Here is a 23,252-nt window from a genome sequence, read left to right on the forward strand (position 1 = left end):
CGAGCCCTACTGGTCGCAGGCCCAATGGCTAGGGAGTCACTGACTTGATTTTCTGAGGCGAGTAGGGCAGGTGTGAGAGAGAGGACAGGAGAAGGAAGTTTTTGAGCTGATGAGAGACTGTTTTCTTTTGTTACCAAGATTGTCAGTTAAATTATTACTGCAAGCAGTAAAGCCCTGCATTATATCAGCTGCAGTCCGCACATTTTAACAATTTTTGTAAGACGTCAAACACATCCCGAAAGAACCAATTGTTAGCTTTTAAAAGACACATGATTTGTGCTAGTGGTCCACACCGCTCGCGAATAGCCTGATCTTTTGTCAACGTTTGTCTGGATAAGAATTTCTAAGGCCAATTTTAGAAGATGCTGAAAAGGTTTAAAAAAATAAATAAGACTAGTGTAGCTTTGAAAAGATCACAAATAATGTCTTTGAGAGAAAACCTTTTTTTATCAAACCTATCAGCATCATGGAAGCATCTGACAAAATGCATTGGACCACTATCTTATTCACTTAGTCAGTGTCATGTAAGTCCATGCACATGTTTTGATTGCACATAATATTTGTATATCTGTATTTGAACTTTATATTTTCCATTTTTTTATACTATTGCAGTTTGCACCGAGGTTCAGAGGGAAACGATTTTAAGATATTTCTGTATGTCCAAAGAATGCCATGAAAATGTAGGACAATGCTGTTTCTCAGAGTTAAACACTTAATCTGTATAAGAGGCATCAGTGAGACATGCAATCGTGGATTTTAAAATAATTATAGACTGCCTGTAGCCTCAAGTGTTTGACGATTAGATATTCCCTTTTTTCATTTCTCTTCAATTCAGGCCACACTGCACAGTGGTAGTCACACACACACACACACACACACACACACACACACACACACACACACACACACACTGACATGCATGCATCAATTGTTCAGCGCTCAGTCAAATATTCACAGACACGACGGATCAGGTTAGAGCCCACATAAACTCCCGAAGCGTTCCCTGAATTCATCCATCTCTCCCCGTAAAGCTGAGTCTGATTTTCTGCTGAGTCAGTGCAGATATCCAGGGGGGTGATGGATATTTGTTCCCTCACCTCGCTCTCTGAACGTGAATCATGAAGTTGCACAATATCACCTTAAAAAAGCTTGGGATGGCTGCATGGTCACGTCATTAATATACTGACTTTGACAGGTAAATAGGTTAGGTGTACTGAAGCACAAGTCTCCAACCTCAGGGTCAGGCAGCCAAGGTTTTGAAGGAGTCAAAATGAGACTTTAGTTATATAAACATGTATGAAAATAATATGACATACAGAAGCCGGTTACAAAGTCAGATCCTGGATGACTGAGTGTTGAGAATAAAATCAATGCAGATGTTTCACCTGTATCTCTACGAGCTTTTTTTTTTTAAACACAGTATAGCCTCCTCTTCCATTAACTTCTGAAGTGTAGATGAGTGACAGGTGTCATGGACACAAAAATACATCCAGATTCTAACGCTCCATCAGGCTCAGGCCCTGATGAAGAGCGTCTGTCTGCCACACTTTCTTAACTTTACCTATAAAGTTAAGAAAGTGCACCATGCACTAATCAAGGCGTTTATTTCAGTAACACAACAGAGTGCATTGGATATCTTTTTGTGTTTGCCTACCATACTGGTCAGATTAATTTTTTTCTCTCAAGCGACAAACACATCAACAATGTTTTCATCGTTCATTTTCCCGCCTCCTCAGAGAGCACCTGTTTGCTGTTCAGCTTGATCGAGAACCCGCGCAGCACTCTTATCCATAGATTTTTTTTTATTTTTTTATTGTATTTATTTTTCTTAATGTCAACAAAGAAAAAAGAATCTCTCATTTTAGTGACAACACTCCTATCTCAATATATCAAGGTGTTGCAGGCATCGCTTTATATTCAGGTGTTTGTGAGTTTGTTCAAAGATAATAAAAAACAGGTAGGAGTGATGACAGTGCTACGTGCTTCACTACTGTTTGGCTGATTTAAAATGCCCAGGAGTAAGTCAGAGATAGCGATGCATAATGAGACAGAGATCAGTGTCAAACAACAACACTGGTGCAACATGTGACTCCCAGGTGTTTGTGCACAGCTTTTAAGCATAATGATTCAGGCTGTCTGACGCAGAGGGAAAGCATCTCATTTGAATATCTTAATAGTTGTGAGTATACGTGTGTATCAAGAGAGGTGAAGGTCACATGCTGCTGCTGCGTTTAGTCACTTTATTAGATAAGCCTTTCAGGAAACTCCATTATGAAGCTGAATTCCATTTATGCAACACTTTAATGCAAACTCTGTTTTCTCTCACTTATGCCCTTCTTAACACGCACACACCGCCAGCGCTACACAAGAGCTTAGCCTTGCTATTTTAAGTGTTAGTGTTCCCATTTTTGGCTTTTCTGCAGCGCTCTGCAACTTAGACAAGTGTACTTATAAACTTGCATGGCAATGGCAGGATACAACAGGAAAACCTATTATGCAACTCTCCCCAATCTGTCACCCGCTTCTTTAACTTTCTCCATGGTTCTCTCCGTCTTCAGTCTCAGCTGGCTCTAGCTTTATCTCTGAGTCTTTATCTGTCCCTCTATCACTCTCTTCTCTCTTTCCTGCCAGCAAGATCTTCCAGTGATTGGAGTCTGACTTAGTGAGGGAACAGAGACAGCACAGAGCCAATGTTAATGGTGTGTTTCTATCTGAAAGCAGCCCTGTGTATGTGAGCAAAAGATACGAGAACATCAATCAAGAGACACACAGCAAAAAAGCACATGGGTTGTGTCAATGTGTGTTTGCCTGTAACGACTGTACTCTTAATCCAAATGCTCGACTGGCAAAGCAAGAGGAGGAGGAGAGAATCAGGCAGAGCAGGGCCAGGGAGATAAGAAATGGGATCGAAAAATGAAGATAAGAATGGGACGCATGAAACTGGAACTGTGAATAAGTGTGTAATGAAAACTAATTCCCCCCTCTCTCCATCACCCACTCCACTGGTCTTTTCTCAGAAGTACTCCTTTGATAGTGGTGTCATCTGAGGTGCCAGCCAGAGTCCTGTACGGCTTCAGTACATCAAACCTTCACCCAAAAAGCTCAGTGCAAAGAACTGAGCCACTGCCTACATCAATTTGGAACCAAACCTGAGCCATTAATAAATGACATGTGACCTGAGGTCCAAGGGAATTATGAGTACTAGAGTGGTCAAAAATGAGTTAACTTAACAGAAATATGCTACAAGAGTCACTCCTGGTGTCAAGTTACCACCACATTGTCATCCAAACCTGCAGTTCTGTTTTTGCTTTGCTCTCACCAACTCAACAAAAGAATAAAAAGTTGAAGACTAGAATGACATTGTAGTCTTATGCATCCGACAATTATTACAGCATATATGTACAGTATCTGTGTTTGCTACAGAAGACCAGTGTAACCATAAAAAAGCAATGGAATAAGAATAAGAATAATAAGAAGCTTTCATCAGTGCAGAGGCGCTGCTTGTCAACAGGCAAAGCAGGCAACTGCTTGGGGCCCCAGACCAGTAGGGGGCCCCTGAGGGCTCAAAAACTTTAAACCAGAGCAGCGGCCTAATTGTGCAAATTTTGCAATGACAGTAGGAATCATCCCTAAGGGGGCCCCATCTGACAGCACTTGTTTTTGTTGCCTTGCATTATTTCTGTGAAAAACTACATTTGTCAATAAATGTCAACAAAGAGAAATGAATGAGAATCATCCATCTATAGGAGAGAAAAAAGGAAAAGAGGTAGAGGATGAAGCATCGTGACACTGGCAGACATGATGGAGATGAACGCTGGTTATGGGCCCCCCCCCATGGCCATCAAAATCTGACCACATTCATCCTTCAGTATAAGTTGAAAAATGTGAAGAAATCCCATCCCGGTGTTCCTGAGATGTCTTGAATGGGACAGAAGATCATCCAGAAAAGTTTTTCTTTTTTTATGACTTATTTATTATACTTTTTTACGATTTATACGAACGTGTGAAATTATGATTTAAAAAGTAAAAATGTATTCTAAAGCCAAGAGCTGTGCTATGAGAGAGTACAGTGACCTTTGACCTGCACATTTTAAACAGTTCACTTCTAAATACTAGTATTTTGTGCCAATGTGAAAACATTTCCCCAAAGTGTTGCTAAGATACCATGTTACCGTTTAACCTCTAACCACCAAAAACAGGTTCAGAAAATCCCTCCAGCCAAGGCCGTCATCGACAAGGAGTCGGGATGAGCTGTAAAATCAACTGTACGCTAACTTATACCTTACTTATTCTACTGGCTGGCGCTCAAAGGTTAGCATTTACTTACCAAAGAGTCTGATATTTGTCTCAGGGTGAAGCAGACCAAAGTCCGAGCTGAAAGAAGAGTTATTGTTGGATTTACTTTTACAACACCGAAGGTCTCAGTCATCTGTCCTCTGACGTGGAAACATGATCTACATGATATTGAACCTTTGTGCTTTTCTTCACACTGTGAACTGTATCAAAAGAATCCTGAATTTGCACAATGAGGTATTTGGAGTACACTTGCCGTCTTATATTTACATCTTCGCTCCTTATGGACATTTAAAATGTCAAGATAATTACACTCTGTTAGACTCTTAATACGTTAGTTGAGATGAGAGCCACAGGATTTCTTTTTTTTATGTTTATTATGCACATTTGTTTTTCTGCTCTACAAAGTACCATTAGCCAAATACATGAGAGACTGTGGTGCTTGTTGTTTAGTAGGAAGGAGCCATCACTCTAACAGGGTGAGCAAGAAATAAAACCTGCTGCATTTCAAAGAAACACAGAGAGACGACAGAGCAACCCCAAAGAGGTCCTTTGGGGTTGCCCACAAAAACCTTCAGTCAGCAGCTCTGGGTCGGATCTCAAACCTTAAACTGAGCTGAGGAACCAGGTCCTGGCTAACCACGGCTCCAGGCCATGTGGACAAATGACCCGTGTCACACCTTTTCCTATTCCTGCTCTGTATCAGCACCGTGCAGCAGGTCTATACACGGCAAATAAATGTGACAGCGCTGAGGAAGGGGGGAAAGCAAACACTGGAGCGTGACACATCAATCATCCGCACAAGAGAATGAGTCAAGGTCTGTCTTTGTGTGTGTGTGTTAGCCAGCTATGTATTCAAAAAAAAAAAGGAACGACCTGGAGTGAGTCATTTCACTTAAGGAATGTGCTTTCTTTTTGTGTTTGCATATCCATGGTCATGCAAAGTTTGAGAAGTTTAATTAGCATTAGAATGGCATGTCGGCTCAGAAAAAAAGAAATCTATTCACACCATCAAAACTCTTTCCTGTTTTTTTTTTTTTTTAAGTCTTGAACACGTTCCTGCCAAAGCATAACCTTCAAGTAGGCAGGGAACAGCTTGTAGGATCACAAGAAAAAAAGAAAGTCTCAAACTCTTTCAGAAGTTCTCTCTGAATGTTCTGAGTGCTTCAGTCGATGCACTCTGATTTCCTTCTGGCACATCTCAGTATGTGGCACAGGAGAGAAGACAGTCTCCTTGCTCTGCCTGTCTTCTCTTTACACTTACTGATCCACCGTGTCAGCATATTTTTAATCCTGACAATGGACTCGATCCCTTCATTTATCATTTACTCAACCTCAAAAAGGGCTAAGAGGCTCCACTCCCTCCTCTTCAGTCTGTTGACTGTTGTGTACTGTGAGCCAGGTAAAGTCTGGAAGGAGACCCCGCTGCCAGCTCCCCTCGGCAACTGCAGACGCTCCGCTGAGTACGCTGAACAAAGACCCACTGTGTCGACTGAAGAGCTACAGCGAGCGCAGAGACAGTGGGCTGAAAATCAAAGATGGAAATGAAAGCTTTTGATTGTCAATATTTGGCAGGAGGAGAGAGAGGGGTATGTGAGGACACTTTCTTTGACACATGAGTGCACAGAGAAAGGCGCACTCGTTATGTACACGACTGTATCTGCGCATACACACACAGCCACGCCGGCGTGTCCTCCACAATGAGAGCAGCATCATTTTCATAAATTAGCAAGCTTGAGTAACACCAAACAGAACAAAAGTTATTATCATAATAAGGTGCAAAGTAGCACCTCTTTGCATCAGTTGAAAACCATAACCCTGTAATTAACAGGAGGAAAGCAATTTACTTTTGCTTCACAGCACTCTCGCTCTCCCTGCTCCTCTTGGCACCTTTTGGGTTGTTTTAATTATTTCCTGGCAAACCGACTGTGTGACTAAAGCCTCTTCCTGCTCCCACTCTCTCTCTCTCCCACACACTCACCATCCCTCCTGTACCACGCGTTCAGCGCGCCTTTACTAAAGCTGCTAGACAGGAGAGACGCATCTAAAAAATCTGATTAACCTGCGATCAACCCCCCGTCCACATCCCGGAGGGACAGAAGAAAGAGAGACGATGTGGAGGAAGCCTCATGACTCCGCCTGTTTGTTAGCTCTACAAAGAGGCATGCAAAAGAAAAAGAGAAACTTGAAGTTCTTCATGACGTCTCACTTAAAGCTTGTAGATCATGCAGTGCTGCCTAAAACAGAATCTGTGTGTCTATCGCCTATAATGAGACGTTTGATGATGGACACAGTCATAATGGAGTACACTGGAGAATTATATATAGGATATAATAGGATATAGGGATACTGCGATAATTATATATTGCTCGACAATCTTAAGATGATACATCACAATATCTGATTCACTCAGGAATACAAAACCTTACAAGCTAAATTAAATGATTAATATTTATTCACTGTGGTGTCAGTCACCTCTCATCACACTTCATCCTTTAACTTCTTCACCGCTGTCTAACATTATCCCACTTCTTCATCTTCCTTAAAGCAGCTGTCTTCTTCACGCCCTAAATATTTGTTAGCTTGTATGACTGACCTTGTTACTGACTTTGCTGTTTTGGCTTCTTTTGCAGGATTAATTTCTAATGTGATGTTAAAAGGAGAGAGAAGGAGAGAGGAGAGAGAAGGAGAGAGAAGGAGAGAGAAGGAGAGAGGAGAGGGGGAGCCAGAGCGCTTGTAGGCAAAATCCATTTAGCTGCCACTCTTTTGCAAGCCTGTTCTAGCAAAATCGTGCTCTACTGGTGTGTGTGCATGACCACTTTGAACTCTGGGATAACTTTTGGAATTAGTTAGCCAAAGTTCTGCAGCAGTTTTATTGATTTCCTCTTTACTTCCCTGCTCCAGTCCCATTACGTTGTGCTTTGTGCACTTTGCAAAAACTGCAACGTTTAACTGACCCAGCAAATCTGCCGGGACTCATTTGCAGACCGCTCTCAGCCAATCAAATCATCATTAATGACAGTCGTATTATATATTTTTTAAAAACCATCAGTGGGTGAATCACTCTTTGCTGGCTGCTTCCCAACATTACATCCTCCCTCGAGTGCTTTATGTCTTGCTGTCATCTCTCCTCAAATCTTGCACATCCAGGGACAATTTCAGGTAGATCTGAAGGTGATCAGACTGTCTGACCTCTGAAAGGTCAGCTTTGTAAACATCAAACACCTCTCGCCCTCACATGCTCTCCGTCATCCTTCCTCTTTTCTCGACCCGTCAAAGCAACCTGCCAGTTCTCATAGACATGCCAGCGCCCCGCCTGATTTTTTAAGTCTCGCTCCTTTGAAGTTGAACACGACCAAAGTGAGGAGTGAAAGTAGACAAGTAGATACTGAATAAAACATGGCAAAACTGTTTGGAAGTCTCCTTATTTTCAAAAGCAAGGAGAAAAACAAACAGAAAAGAGATCTGAAGACTGTGGCTTCACTGGGATGTAGGTGCAAGTCGATGTTTGATTTGGGCTGGTAGCATCTTTTTAGACTTTTAGACCCTCTTACCATGCTCACAGCTTCCCGTGGTGTGGTTTAAATTCTTTAGAAATGTCAGGCTAACTTCCGCCTGTTCTATAATTTCAGTGGAGAGAAGTGGGAAATTGTTACTATGCTCTCTTTGAAAAATAAACCACTAACCACACTACATCAAAAATCAAGAAATAACAGAGTATTCAAGGAAGAAGAGAAAATGTTAGCATCATATGTGCAGAGAAATTAAGCTTTGTGGTTCTGTGTTGCGCACAGTGCCGATTCTAGAGTCTGTTGAGGCACTAGGCAAAAATAATTTGGGGGCCCCCTCCGACCAGCGTTCATCACCATCATGTCCCGATGCTTACTCCTCTTCATCTTTTTTTCTTTGCTAGATGGATAAGTCCTCTAAGGCCCCTACTGGTCTGGGGCCCCAAGCAGCTGCCTGCCATGCCTGTTTTCATGCAGCGCCTCTGGTTGATCTATTGCCGGTCCATTTCTCTACTTTCTGTTGAAAACACAGTCTCCTTTCCCCATCAAGCACCAATTACTGCAGTGTAAATAGTTCTTGTTGAAACGATGAGAGTCCTGTCACGTGAAATGAGACCTCATTAGATTAGCCAAACTTTCTTAATGACACTTCAGATTATTTGCTCCCCTCTTCACATCCTACAGGATTGGCACCAGAGCAGAACAAACAGTGGGGTATCATTTCGGCTTTTAAGAGGAAACTTGATGAGGAAACTTTCTTCCAAAGTTCAGGGTACAACACCAGCCTGAGGTTCCCTCAAAGTCAAGTGCCCACGCAGGAAGAAAAAAAAACACACTTGTGTAGTCACAAGTTCACCAGAAACGTTTGTCAATGTGCAACTCTCCTCTGATACTTTCACTCAACTCAACTCCTGAGAACATCCTGATACTTAAGACGTGAGCTGTGTGTGGACAGGAAATATTCAGAAAAATTCACAGTGAGAGATTTTTATATCCTGCAACCAGCAGACGACCATAAAGTGTATGTGCGCTACAACTGCCTCATGTTTGATATTTGCACATTATGTTCTTTTCCGCTCTTTTGTTGATGTTTTAAATGTAACAACTACACATAGCATTGATATAAAGGCAATTATTGTAATTATAGTGTCAGACTGAGTTGCTTCGTCCGCATTCCTTCATTTATGTCATGCCTTGCCTCTTGAAGCCCCTCCCCCCCCCCTCTCTCTCCTGTCAGGTGTAGTGTCCTGCTGTGAGGAGCATGTGTGAAAAAGATTTTAGAGGCATGCTTCCCTGAAATTTTTTCTTGAAATGTTAAAGTTTGCATATGTGAAAATGTCTCCAGTCCCCCATCCGACATGTCTCTCCTTCTGTGTGCTGTGACTTTCCTATTCAGCACTTTCATTCAAACAACTGAAACCCTAAACCAGAGAAGAGGGCTTAAAACTTCTTCAGCAGAAACATGAAACAAATCCCCCCCAGAGCCTGAAACGACTCATAGTTCCCCTGTTTCTGTGATTTTACAGTGACTGTGAGGACTATCTGAGGTCAGGTGAGTGTTACTGCTGCACAGAGAAATCAAGAAAGAAAAAAACCCTGCTCTGATTCAGTTTAAAATTATTTCATCACTTCCAAATAAGACTAGGCATGATTGTAACTCTTCTAGCCTGAGGCAATGTTTTAATGAATGATATTCAAAATGTGAAAATAATCATCATATAATAGTTGCATAATGTTATTTGTCTTTTAAAAACCTTTTGTCATTAGGATTTAATTACATCTCTTCCAGGGAACACTTCACATCACGAAAGGAGACGTGCAATGAGATCGTTGGTGACTTCCTGTTCATTCAGGTCTTATCACACGGTAACATATTTCATTTATCTATTGACTGTATTGTTGCTGCCTCAAAAGGCAAATTCGCTTTTTCTAAGCAACATCAAGAAAAGGGTGAAGAAAGCTCCTCTCATGACCTGGATGGTGAGATAGCCCCAGCTAACCCTTCCATGGTTCAGCTCAGCTGTGGGCTCAGAGCCTGGTTCATGAGAAGCTTTGCAGCACATCTCGCTCTGTGAAGCACGTTCCTGCAGTCCCAATGTTCAGTGAGAATCAATTATTGTTGTGAAGAGAGCGATAATTACTCCAATAACATTTACATTAATGTTTGTAGAGGTTGATAGTTCTGTAAGCGGTTAGATACTAATACTGTGAAGTGAGTTATACCTCATTAGATCATATAAACAGCGTTCTCCTCTCAGGTTTCTGCACCTTCCTGCATGTATCCTCAGGTAACCTGCAGAGGCTGTGGCTCACCTCACTGCTGTGATCTACACACTGGCCTGAAAGCCCGTCTAATGAGGGTTTCACTGAACAAATTCACTCTTTATCATTTCTACATCAAGAGTTTTTCCTCAGCGATTAAATGAAATTAGCTCTCTCACCTGATTTATTTTGGTGATTGTGAAATTACTTTCTTTACAAATAGGCTTTTACCTTGCAGACAGTTTAAAGTAAAATCAGGAGAAGTAAATGTGTAAGTGAATGTGAGACGCTGCTCCATTAAAGGCTTACTATGCCACTTTCAAAGCAAATTTCTAGATCAAAACAATTACTCTGTTCACACCAAGCAGTAACCTCCGGTGTTGAAAAATGAAGCCAATGCAGAAGTGTAAAATCCTGCAGTCTGACAGCATCAAACAGGTACTAATACTAATACACATCTGGAAACTAGATTCTTGTTATTTGAATCTACCTGTGTGTCCGGACAGACTGAAATCAGTTTGTTTGCTCTTACTGATGTTGGTTCCTCCTCTCTAGATCTTTGTTGGGTTGCACTCTGATGTACGTCACTTTGGATAAAAACGTCTGCTGAGTCAGTGGTTCCCAAAGTGGGGGTCAGGGTCCCCAGAGGGGTCGCAGGCCACCAAGATAATTTAAAATTCAGTATTTTCAGCATTCTTGTAAAAAATATATACAAAGAGTTCAATTTAAAATAAAACCGTATCCTTAATTGTGAAATTTAAATGAAATGAATAATTAAAAATCCTTCAAATGTAAGTTTGCACATGACAGAAACAATGTATGTGGCTGCTGCTCTTTACACACACAGGTGAACACACCTGTGTGTCTATTTAGTTTTCTATGTCCACTCTAAAGTCTATACATGGAGACTCATGTTATACAGTATATAATACTGTATATGTCTCTAGCACCTTAATTATTGGCCAAAACGTTTGGGAAGCGCTGCATTAAGTGAATTGTAGAAGATTCTGCGATCAGTTTCAAGTATTGATATCAGGGCTGTCAGCCATAATCGTGATGCATTTAACGTCCAATATTAATGCATCATTTTTTTTCACATTGCATGCCTACTTTTATTTCCCATTTCTCCCTTTAGATGCATCATAAAATACACAATTTTTTTTTTTTTAACTTGAAGCTGCTGAGAGGAACTTTACATCTCTGCCCCTTCATCTCTTTCCCTTTACAAATGAACTGGTACTGAGTGGAATATGGGGGAAACAATCATTCTGCTGTCTTTTAACCAATCAGCAAATCACTCACTGGGAATCTTTTCCACAGGAAATGTAAAAAAAACGCTTTTCTTATCTGTGTGCTGTAAATTGATTTGTCTGAAACTGACCCTCTGACAGACATCACAGGTGAGGAAAACATTGTTCCTGCTGACGTAGGTTAAGTAGGGCATTAGAAAGACTTTCAGTCAGCTAAGAACTCCTCACAGGAGTTTGAAGAAGCAAAATCTTTTTATAAATTTTAAACTTGTAAGTAAGTACGTTACTGTTCTCCTCCTGAGGTGAGCCAGCTCTATATGTCGTTTAAACAGCTCATTAAATCTCAAGGAGGTTTATTCAGACATAGCTCACATTTCAGGAGGTTAATATGCACTTACATCTGTACACTTTAATTACACTTATTAAATGTTGATAAATACCTTTCAATGCAATTCATCTGTACAAATGTCTGAGGTCATTAAGATGAACCTGTAAAGTTTCCTTTTTCCTGTATTTAATTAGCTCCGCTGGTGTTTTTTTAATATGAAATACTTGAACCCACTCCTGTAATATGACATCGGCTGAAATGCTACTTGTACCAATGAGTAAAGGTGAAGTAGCACTGCACAGTTTTTTGCATTAAACTTTGTTATTATTCATTTCCTACTGGAATTTTAATCCTGCCTTCATGCTGCTTCTGTTTATTTCTGGGTCGAGCTGCTCTCCAGAAAATGTCACACGAAGCCGATTTACACAGGTTTGGGAACACGAGTGACCACTGCAATTATGGTGAAACGCAGAGAGACCACCAGGACAATAGACCCGTGCACATAGGGCTTAGCGGCCCACTGTGATGCAAACGGTTCATAAATGGAGTTCTTTACACAGATTAACAGTTGGATCCTCTCTGCACCCCCTTTGTTTCTCTACATGCAAATGTGTAAGAAATGAAACTGTTAGTGTACCTCATTCCTCCAAATGTTCAGTGTAAAAAGATGAAGGTTGTCCTCACAAATATACATAAAACCATGCATGTGTTTGTGTTTGTGTGTGTGTGTGTGCTTGGCAGTGTGTGCCACTCCTCCAGCGGGGCATTGTGTTCCATGTCAAATGCATTTGACCTACGTATCCCTGGGGGCAGACACACTGAGACCTGCTGAGACACACACACACACACACACACACACACACACACACACACACACACACACACACACACACACACACACACACACAGATATGCAGAGACAGGAAAGGAGAGAGGAAGGTAAACAGATCTTTTCTTTTTTTTTTTTCTCATATACTTTCTATGCTGGCTCTCTACCTATTTCTAGCTCTGCAAATGTCTGTCTTTCACAGTGTCCTCCACCCGTCTGCAGGTCACAGTTCTGACAATTCAAAGTCACTGTTGCTGGAAAATGTCAGAGGATGCAACAGCAACTAAGGCAGACGCCATGCAATAAATAGAGAAATGTAAACCGAAGATGAGAGGGGCAGAGCAGCAAGGATAAAGATAGAAAGATGCAGATATGGGACTTGAAATATCAGGTGGAGATGCACAGAAGATGTCAAAAACACAGAGCCCCTTCACTGCTATAGATAGATGAAGCAGCAACACATGTTGGAAAAGGCTTTTAAGCAATCAATATCGGTTAAAAACAAAACAAAAAAGGAACTTTCAAATTGAGTATCTGTCAAAGAAAGAAAACACAAACTGACAACAACTGTTCACCTCTAACTGGAGTGACTCGTGAATATTCTCCTTGTTATTCTGTTGTTCAATGAAAACATAACACTGAAACTGAGTCTTGAGTCAGTCTGAAGTTTTTCATTTGGATTGCAACTCAGGTAAGCAGTGGATGTTGTAAATAAAAGATAAACAGGTGCTGAAGGGAAAGTGGATAAGAGGTTCCAAAGACTAAATATAGAGATAAGAAAATGATTCCAAAACTATTTGTTACTTCAGGTTTGGTCGGGTGAAAACCAGCGGCAGCTGATCAACATAGGGTGGTTGATTGTCGCCCAACCAGTCCCCACAAGAAGAATGACAGACCTTCACTGAATAAGAGTCCCCCAAAGGCTCAGGTAAGAATAAAAAACTGTCATGTTGTCAGAATGTGCACATGAATTTGTAATCTATGTGCATAGTGGTGCAAACTTAGGCATTGTTTTATAAAAATGCATTGCATTGTGAATCCATGCCGTTGTGCCATTGTATTATAAACTGTGCACACATGGAAATAATAATGACCCAGGGAAATGACGGCCGGCTGGCTCATCCCCTCGCGTATAAAAGTTGTTTCATTGAGGGACCAGAGAAAAGAAGAATAACATACTGTACTCACTGCTTATTTCAATGTCACGTAAGAGTTTTAAGATAACGGTCATTTCATGTAAATTTACATGCAGTGTGACGCTACGTGCAATATAAAGATCACTACCATTAGCATGCTAAAACAACAATGCAGCTATAGTTGTTTTGGTTTCATGCTGGTGCTCATCTACTGGATCAAAAAGTCGCACATTCTTCCTTAAAGGGTGACCTTTATTTGGCTCTAATCTCTGCTTCCACTGTTTTCTTCTTTCTGTCTCTTTTCCATATCTTGGTCTTCTTTCCTGACCTTTCTTATAATAAATAAATAAATGTGTAATCTGGTAGCATGCTGAGCAGTATTTGTATTCAGAGACTAGTCTGTGCTCCCTAACATCTTACATTGATGTGTTCCTGTGACCTGAGCGGTGAACTCAGACACTCACTTATCAAAGCTTTATGGACACAGGTCCTGAGTCCTCGACAACATCCAGAGAGAACAACTCAGTGTTATGTAGCATTTGATACTGACACAGTGATTGCATTTTACAGCGCATAAAGCAGCATCAATAATTTGAGCAGTTAAGTCACGATCCGGTGACTTTTATTTCCCTGAGTCATTATTATCCCCATGTGTTTACTTAGCGCTCTTTTTACATGACATATAACTCCGGGGGTGCAGAAAAAGAGTGATCTAAATGGAGTATAAATTAGGCCTGAAAGCCAATAAATGTAATGATGACTTTTCCATCTTGTAAAAGGAAGTGCAGCACACGCCACAGAGCTCCCGCTGGCAGCTAGAGGAATCATTTTTATTGTAGCACATAGTGAAACTAATGGCCTTCCTGTTATGACGATGGTGATATTTGACAGAGGTTTTTTTTTCTGTAACAGAATTAAACTTAATGAGCTGGCCAACTCTGGGACATTTCAGTTGACTGGGGTTGATGCTTTGACCTGTGCCACTTAAATATTGGTTGTCCGTGCAATATCTCTCATCGGCGTGCAGAACACAAACTAATAAAGCAGCCTAACATGAAAACATTTGAGAAAGGCAGCAGAGTGAAGGAGGAGATGTGAATGAGGCACAGACACGAGAGAGGACACAGAGGCTTCATCATATTTCCTTCAGTATTTAGGCGTACACTTAGTTAACTTAATGAGCTCGGAAAGACGTGTGGATAATTAGGTTTGATTTGTGTTTACAGCAGATACTGTATATTTCATGCAGGCTCAGAGTGTGCAGACTGTATCAGAGGATACTGTTTTTAACTAACCAGGCTGTGTTGGGAAGCATCCTCAGGTACAGAGTGTGTTCATGGTACATTCCTCTCTGTTAAATTGGAAGCTAAGCTTGCTCGTCTGGTACAGACTGCCATGAAGGTTATGGGAAGGACTGAAAACCTCTCCCTACAGTCAACATTTGAGCAGTCTGTACTCAGTCAAGCAAAGAGAGTATTGTCCAACCCATCCTACATCTAGAGATGGGACCGATTCGATCTTATATCAGTATCGGGTCAGATATTGACAAAATTTACAGATAGGATACCAGACTGTCTGCTCTGATCCTCGTCAGCGATCAAGAAAGATGGTTGGGCACTTGAAACATGATCGACTCGCACAGTCTCACTATGAAGACATTCAAACTGAACTGTAAGATGTGTCCACAAATCATCTCCATGACGACGTTCAGACCAGATGGAACAGCTCCTTCTATGTGATCTGAAGTAAAATTCTTACACTTCAGTTTAACATTTATTTTGAAAACCTGACGGTTGTTTCTGCTTCCTGTTTGTATGTGAAGGCAGCACAATCCAATGCCAGGTTTACTACAGCTTGGTGTAGCCTTACACATACTACCAACAACAACAACAATAACACTATTAACTATGATAATACAAATATCGGAATCAGTATCGGAATATGTACTTATGTGAATATGCTTTGAATTTGTATGCTATTGTTGATGCACTATGAAAAATGATTTTCCTCACACTGTGTGCACCTTGATAAATTGTGTTCGCACATGAAGGTTTCCATTTGTGGCAGTTTATTGTGATGATTTGTCATGTGACCACTTGCATTTAACACACCTGTGTAATGTATGCCCTGTGATTGTGCTGGGCGGACCTGAAGAAGCTACAGGTGAAACGCGTTGTTTGCGCACAATAAACATATAGTGAAGTTATTTTCAGTGTGCCACGGACTTCTGTTTTTTCATGATTTGATCCTGCAACCGTGAGCACCACCTGGGAGCGTGTTTAGGCTGTGCACGGGGTACCCTGTTGACCATAGATATGTTCATAAGTATTGGAATCAGATCTGAAAAAGAGTGAATCGGTGCATCTGTACCTACATCCTCCACTCTGAAGAGAGAAAGTTCCACCCACACTGGCAAGACCGCTGCAGTTGGCTGCAACCCAAAGCAGCTAAAAATGTAGTTTATGCCAAATTCATGAGTAAATTCACGACTGTTATTTCCAAATCCAAAGTAATGTCCTTGGGCCGTATTAACAATGTTAGGGCCAGTGGTCTTAAAAAGCCTCAGAGGGACAGAGGCAAATCTAGCTTAATGTCAACCCCTGGAACTGTTTGTGCTTACTGCGATAAACATTTTAAATCATCTTTCTTCAGGCTGTGTGCAGTAGCGTCAAGGTGTTCTTCTCTTTTTCACTGATTATGTTGTGTTTCATGTAGCTCTTGTACAATATTAGAAATGTGCTATTTGCTGTATGTTGTTTGTGTTGGTCTGTGAAGATAATATGTGGGTTGGAGGGAGGTAAATGTGTGCAGCACCTGCAAGACCAATTTTCCAAGTGGACAATCAAGTGTAATATATCGCATTGTAAAATTGTAACATGCAGTGATGACCTATAGCCAGCTAAAATGACGATCATTGACAACTCATTATCTGGCACATCTCATTTTCAAAATCACCCCAAACACTCAGACACAATAAAACTGAGTCTATGTGAAAGTAAACTTTAAGTGCTGCTCAAAGGGCTGAATTAGCAAAAAAATAATACTTTATTATGTTGCTCAACTGAGCAGAGTAAAATTCTGAAATTGCATTACTGAAGAAACTTAGCCGTGAGCTGCAGCAGACATTCTACACACAAACAAGTTTCTCTTCCATTCTTTCAATTGGATCATTTCCAAATAAAAAAAAATGTCCAATTTTGACAACTTTTCTAAAGAAATCACCCAATAGCTCCTTCCTTACCTGATGCTCTGAATGTGTAGTATGTCTGGATCTGTAGCGTTGAGTGAAGCCACTAAGCTTCCCACAGGGATGTTTTCCATCCTGGTGACTATCAGGGGGTCTGGGAAGAAGACAGGACCCTCGTTGATGTCCTGGACTGTGACGTGGACCGTGGCTGTAGAGCTGAGGCCGTAGCCAACGTCTGGAACCAGAGGATCCTCATTCTCTACTTTGATGAGTAGCGTGTGGAAAGCCGTGGCCTCGTAGTCTAGAGGCTGATGGGAGACAAGGATTGGTCAGGTTGAAGAGGGGAGATGATGATGTTGTGCATGTGTGAAAACTGCCAATGGATTCTTTTTCATATCTTTACCTTGACAACAGAGAGCATGCCCTCGTTGTTGTCTGGGTTGGTTTGGATCTCGAAGCTCTGCTCGGGATCTCCGTTGATGATGGAGTAGGTCGCTCTCCACGCCCCGGTGGCTGGGTCGTCTCTGTCGTCTACCGTCAGGTTGACCACCACGCCTGTCGAGCCCTCATAGACATACGCCTCAAACTGTCAAAGAAGAGAGACAGACAAATCAACATGAGATGAATATGAATTGCAATGAATTTAAGAGGAAGCACGATAGAAAAGTCAACAATGACAAGCAAGTGGGTGAAGAAACCAAATAAGGCAAAGGAGATGTTGAACCTGAAAAGGTGATATGTGGAGACAACTGTGAAACCTAACAAACCACCAGCCATATCGAGCATCTGATCTTGAGCACCTGAGTCTAAGTGACAGACGATGCATTATCATCAATCACTGGACAGCTTCCTATGTTTGATGTTTTTTTCATCTCCTTGTTGGTCCTTTAGTTTCTGCTCACAGTATAGTTGTAAAAAATGCCAGCACTAGTTTTTACACTCAGAAGCTACAGGTGAAGCAGAAGGGGAGAAAAAGTATGTAGGGAAATTAATATACTGCCCGGTTAGATACTCTGCTGTCGAATCGGAGAAAAAGCCTTTGACTGAACAACAATACAAGAGACTAATATACATGAGAATGCATGGACACAAACAGCACGCATAACAGAATAAACACTTTTTGTGTTCTCTGTCGTCCTCTCCTCACAGTGCATTTCGTTTATTTTCACTGTCAATCACTCCCCGGCTCTCTGCTCATTGTTGGCAGCAGGCCTCAATCAGATTCCTATCAATGCGTTCTGCCAGCAAGGCGCCCACTAAGGACCACAATGTGAACAGGGGTACCCTTGCAAGAAGCACCAAGCAGGCAGAAGTGATTGTGTGTGTGAGTGGGTGTGTGTGTTTGTGTGTGCGTCAAGACCATTATGGTGTCAGAGCTTATAGTGTAATCTTTTAGACACAGAACACTCTGTTTAAGGATAGCGCCAGTCCAGCCTAGATTACAGCGTCTCCTGTCAGCTAACGGTATTGTTGTTTCACAGATTACCTTTTTACCGCCTTACACTGCCGGGCTCCATGCATTTATCTGAAGAGAGACTAACATTGATTTCTTCTCTTCTCTCTGCTTTCTTTTTCTCCTTTTTTTTTATTCAACCAAAGCTTTTTTTTTTTTTTTTTAAAAGAAAACACTTTGAACAATTCTCTGTCATTTAGAGCACGGCGGATAGAAACACAATGTTCTTTAAAGATGTTTGTACCCGCATGGGCATTGTTGGCCTTTGTGTCCTGCAAGCCTGCGGCAGTTCGGTACAAAAGCATCAAGTGAAAATTAAAAGGCTAGAAACATAAAAAAAAGTCCAGTAGTCGTTTTTTAAACAAGTGGGACACACTGGAATTTAAACAGCAATTGCCGTAGCTTTAGTGTAGAGCCCGGGAGCAGTTAAGGTATTTTACAAGCACAACCTACACATACTCAAAGACACAAGCACTGTGATCATAAAAACAGCACGTCATTGACATTCCCATTCTCATCCTCCTCTGGACTCCAAACTGAAGATAAGGCACAAATAAAACATTTGCAAGCCGTCTCTCTTTCCCCTGACCTCCCACAAACACACACAGACACACACATACAGTGCAGACCCGCAGACAACAGCCAGTCACATTGGGTGTAATCATGTGGGGCAGTCATGCGGTTGGAGAAAACGCTGTATTCCATGTGATGTGGCCACTGGGCTCCTGCCTTGCTGCTGATAAGGCCCCAATTCCACCTTGAGCACAAAGCAGCCAGTCACCTGAAAGACTAGAAGGAAATGACTAACTACGAGGCACAGCTTCTGGCCTCAAATGGCTTAAACACATTAAAGAGAGAGTGGAGAGATGGCGAAAGAGGAAAGAAAAAAAGGCCTGCCTTCAAGTTTGCAGTAATCCAAGTGTGTGTGTGAGTGGGCGTGTGTTTGTTTGTGTGCGCTGGCTTTTTCTATCTGAAACTACTAGCCAAAGACAGAGGGCCAATCATACAGTGGTGGCTCTCGTTCCTTCACTCTGAGAAAAAAAAAGATGACCACGTGACCAGAGAAGTGCAGGCCAAGAACACAACGAAGGAACGCACACAAAAAGACAAACACACCGTGCAAACACACTCTGTAGAGGGGAGCTTAAAGAGTGAACACAAACTTAAGCACCGTAAACAACACTCACATGGAAGGATGGATGGATGGATAGATAGATGGATATATGGATGGATGGATGATAGATAGATTGATGGATTGATGGATACATGGATGGATGATGGATGGATGGATGGATGGATGGATGGGTGAATGGATGATGGATGGATGGATTTGATGAGTGGATAGATGGATGGATGGATGGATGGATGGATAGAAAGGGTAAGCAGGGGCCATACTTCAAAGTTGTACACTTTAGCCTTTGAAGAAACCCAGCAGTAACTTCAGGTTATTGTGATTTTGTATTTTCAAACTTCTTTTATTCCAGACTTTTTCAATAATCTGTCTCATAAATCTTCAAGGTAATGTCATGCTGCCAGGAGGTAATTGTGGGTCGTCATTTGAGTCACAACAACTTAAAAGCAAAAATAAATAAAAGGTAATGTCAAGTTTCAGATGACAGTTTGAGGACTGTAATTTGGGATTGTGCTATTTATACCTATGATTGTGATGCTGGCTTTTTGTTTGTTTTTCTCCACAGTGGGTTCATGTCAAACATAGTTTCAAGCCAAAATGATGCTTTGCTCTGCTGCTCCTTTAAGTCTCCTCTCCTTAAGAATAAAGATTTTATTAAAGCAATTTCTTGGCTAAGTTCTATTAGTTCTGTTGATGGGATACAAATCATGTACAAAAGATTCAAGAAACTTGCAACCCATGATGCTATGGTTAGAAAATTATGATACAACTGAATATTGTGCCAACTGCATCATATCTCGAGAAAACTAAACATGGACACAATCTCAGTGATGTCAGCCATTGATATCTGAAGACACACTGTAAGGCCAAACAATGCAGATCTCCATACTGAAAATGCTCCCTCAGCCTAACTTTAGATCCATCTAAAAAAGGGCTCAGAGGAAGAGCTGAGGCGGGTTTTATGCAAGTTTATAAATATATATTTTAGGCTTAATAAAATGAAAATCTGAAAAATCCTCTAACTGAGCCTCAAAGTCTGCACTTTTTATGTAAGGAGGTCTTGAATCCTGAACTTTCTTGCTTTCACACAATTCTCAACCACCTTTAAACTGTTGAAAGAAAACAACCTCTTATTTCTAAAACAAGAAATATAAGAGACACCTTTTTAAGTCCTGTCGGTTACACTTACTTGTTTATGTAAAGCCTCAAACCCCAGATATTTCCAAAACACTTGCTATTGAGCCTCAAACTCTTTCCATATTAACAAAAAAAATAGCAACAAAAGAAATGAAAATGAAAAGATAACAACAAGCTCAGAAACAGACAATCGACAAATGTGGATCCCTAGATTCCTTCACAGCGTCCCCTGGCATGTTAAGTAGGTGCTGAGCTCCAAAAAGTCAACCTAAATTTGTGCTTTGTTTTCAAATGTCAAATTAACATCTGCCAGACAAATCAAATCATGCTACGTGAAACCAGCATGATTCCACAAAGTCACTCAGTGCACCACTTCTAAAGCAGATGGAGGTGCAGAGGAAGCCATTCTGGCACGTGGCCGGAGAAAGAGATTTCAAACCTTGGGAAAGCATACACATCTGTCTGCTTTACGGAGGAACACTAAATGCTCTCTGCCTCATTAACAGCACTATGGAAAGTACCTCCTATTTCTTATACAGGCTTTTAATTTGTCTTTCATTGCCAGCTGGCTTTGTTTGCTTGTTACAAACCAGTGCTCAGAACCTTTTCTTTCTTTTAGTCTAAGTAATGGAGCTATGGCCCTAATGTACAGAATAATACAAAAAAAACTGAGGAAAGGGAGAATTAGGTGGAGAGACTGAAATAAGAATTTATCAGGTCCTTAAAAAAATAGTTTTGAGTGTGATAACAGTCTGCACTAAGCTTTTCCAGCAATCAAACTTTTTCTTTGTGCTCTCCCGGTCTCCAACAAGCACAAACACACACACACAGACATGTATTCAATTACAGCCAAGTAAACAAACATATGCTCGACATTTTCTCAAAGATAGACCCCAGCATCCACCATGGATGAATGGACAGCTGTTAAATCAACTTGTTTTATTCCTGGATGTCTGTCAGGATGTGTTATGAATACAGATGGTGATGGGGGCTGCAGTGACAGACAGCTGAGCAGCTGTTCATTTGTCCTGAAGGAGAGTATTGTGTGACACGTCCCCACTGCCCTAAAAAGATTTTTCTCTGAGCGGGGAACACACATTACAGTGGCCTATCACATTAAACCTCCAGTGATGACACTGCTTTGCCTCCAAGTAGATTTTGCTGCATTGCTACAGTATGATACAGCAGCGTGTGGGAAGTATTTGAAGTTTGTCTTTTTGGGATTATTGGTTACTTTCCCAGAGTTTCCTTCTGAGCATCTAAACACATTAAAGTCTTCACTCTCCATCTCTTCTTATAGGCTGTGTTTCTGATTATACTAAGAGGGTTCTTGGAGAGCCAAGAGTTATATCTGTAATATTGTAGGTAGGTTGTATGAATTCCAACACACACACACACACAAGGTTTAAAGGGGTGTGATGTGAGTGTTTAAAAGTTTAAAGACACGTTACAGGATGAAGCATGGATTAAGAATTTATGGGCCGCTTTGTAGGCACACGAAACAAAAGGTAGATGTGATGGAGGTAAAAGTGGAATTGAAAAAGAAATACCCGGTTTCAACAGGAATCATTTTTAGCAGCCCCTTGTTTTCCCTTTATCTGCTTTCTAAAGCGGCTTAACTCCGAGGCACAACGAGGTGTAGAAAGACTGCAAATCTGTAAAAAAAAAAACACATCTTACCACACAATCCTAAACACAGTGTCTGTGTATGGGATTGGCAACTTACTCTACGTCTAACCCCCTACTCGCTTTTTAGCCTTCCCGCTAGCTTTAGTGCTGCATACAGTAAGTGTGTCTGGAGAGCTAATGAGCTTACCTGTGTCTTTATTAAATTTGAACAGCTCTTGCTCGGGCTGTTTCCAAAGATAGATTTGAGATGAATCTGACATTAAGCAAAGCCGCTTTTCTACTTTTTCAGAGCATGACAGCCCTCATATTTGTCAATGCTGCTGAGTTTAAAAAAGAGAGACAGAAACACCTTCAAGGTAGACACAAAATATATTTAGTAACCAAGTCATTCATGACTAAACATAGCCATTTGAGTGCTACAGCTGAGGCCTTGGACAGTCCTTCAATAAAGGTCCAATTTTGTATCTTTCACAAAAAACTAAGATCCTTGCATTTCCCTCTTCTCTTACTCATTAGAGCATCTGTATCTGAATCTTTTTAAGATTCATTTTTGGGATTTTTAACCCTTATTTTTTACCCTAATGTATTTGTTCAACTAAGACAGTGTGCAGGAGTTTGCTGGCCATTTTCTACCCAATACTTGGTGCCTAGGACTTCTCTTTTTGTTGCTGTTGTATTGAATCATGTCATTCGAGTATCATGTCTAGGTTTAAAACTCTGGTCCCATGACAACCCTACTTATAAAAAGGAAACGTCCAGCTAAGCCACAGACCTTACTTTGATTTACAGAATACAAATCTGGACGATGAAGATATTCACGACAGCAGCCATGGATTAATCATTGAACAAGGACGTACAAAGGCCATACAGATTATTTAAACATAATTTTTTTACCATTTGTTGAAGGAAGAGAAAGCAGTTATTCAAATCATTTAAATCATTCATTATGCAAATTCAAATCAAACTTTAGTTTAAGACTGTCTCATCACAGTTTGAAAGACAGCATGGAGGGGCAACTGTCTACTCACTCTTCTGGAAGAAGAAAGAATAAACAGGTGAAATATAATGTTTAATATATATGCCTCTATGAAACATAAGAGTTCTTAA

General features: G+C 41.0%; 1 protein-coding gene across 1 annotated transcript in view; it reads right to left on the reverse strand.

Annotated features, from left to right (window-relative positions):
- Positions 1–23,252, reverse strand: part of cdh13 (cadherin 13, H-cadherin (heart)) — a 374,372-nt gene that overhangs the window by 50,144 nt on the left and 300,976 nt on the right. The window contains exons 10-11 of the mRNA XM_020639134.3: positions 17,198–17,380; positions 16,849–17,102 (exon numbers count right to left, since the gene is read on the reverse strand). Coding sequence (XP_020494790.1) covers positions 16,849–17,102; positions 17,198–17,380 — 437 coding nt within the window. The remainder of the gene's footprint in view (positions 1–16,848; positions 17,103–17,197; positions 17,381–23,252) is intronic.

This window comes from Labrus bergylta, chromosome 7 (genome assembly GCF_963930695.1).
Source record: "Labrus bergylta chromosome 7, fLabBer1.1, whole genome shotgun sequence".
Classification (NCBI taxonomy): Eukaryota; Metazoa; Chordata; class Actinopteri; order Labriformes; family Labridae; genus Labrus; species Labrus bergylta.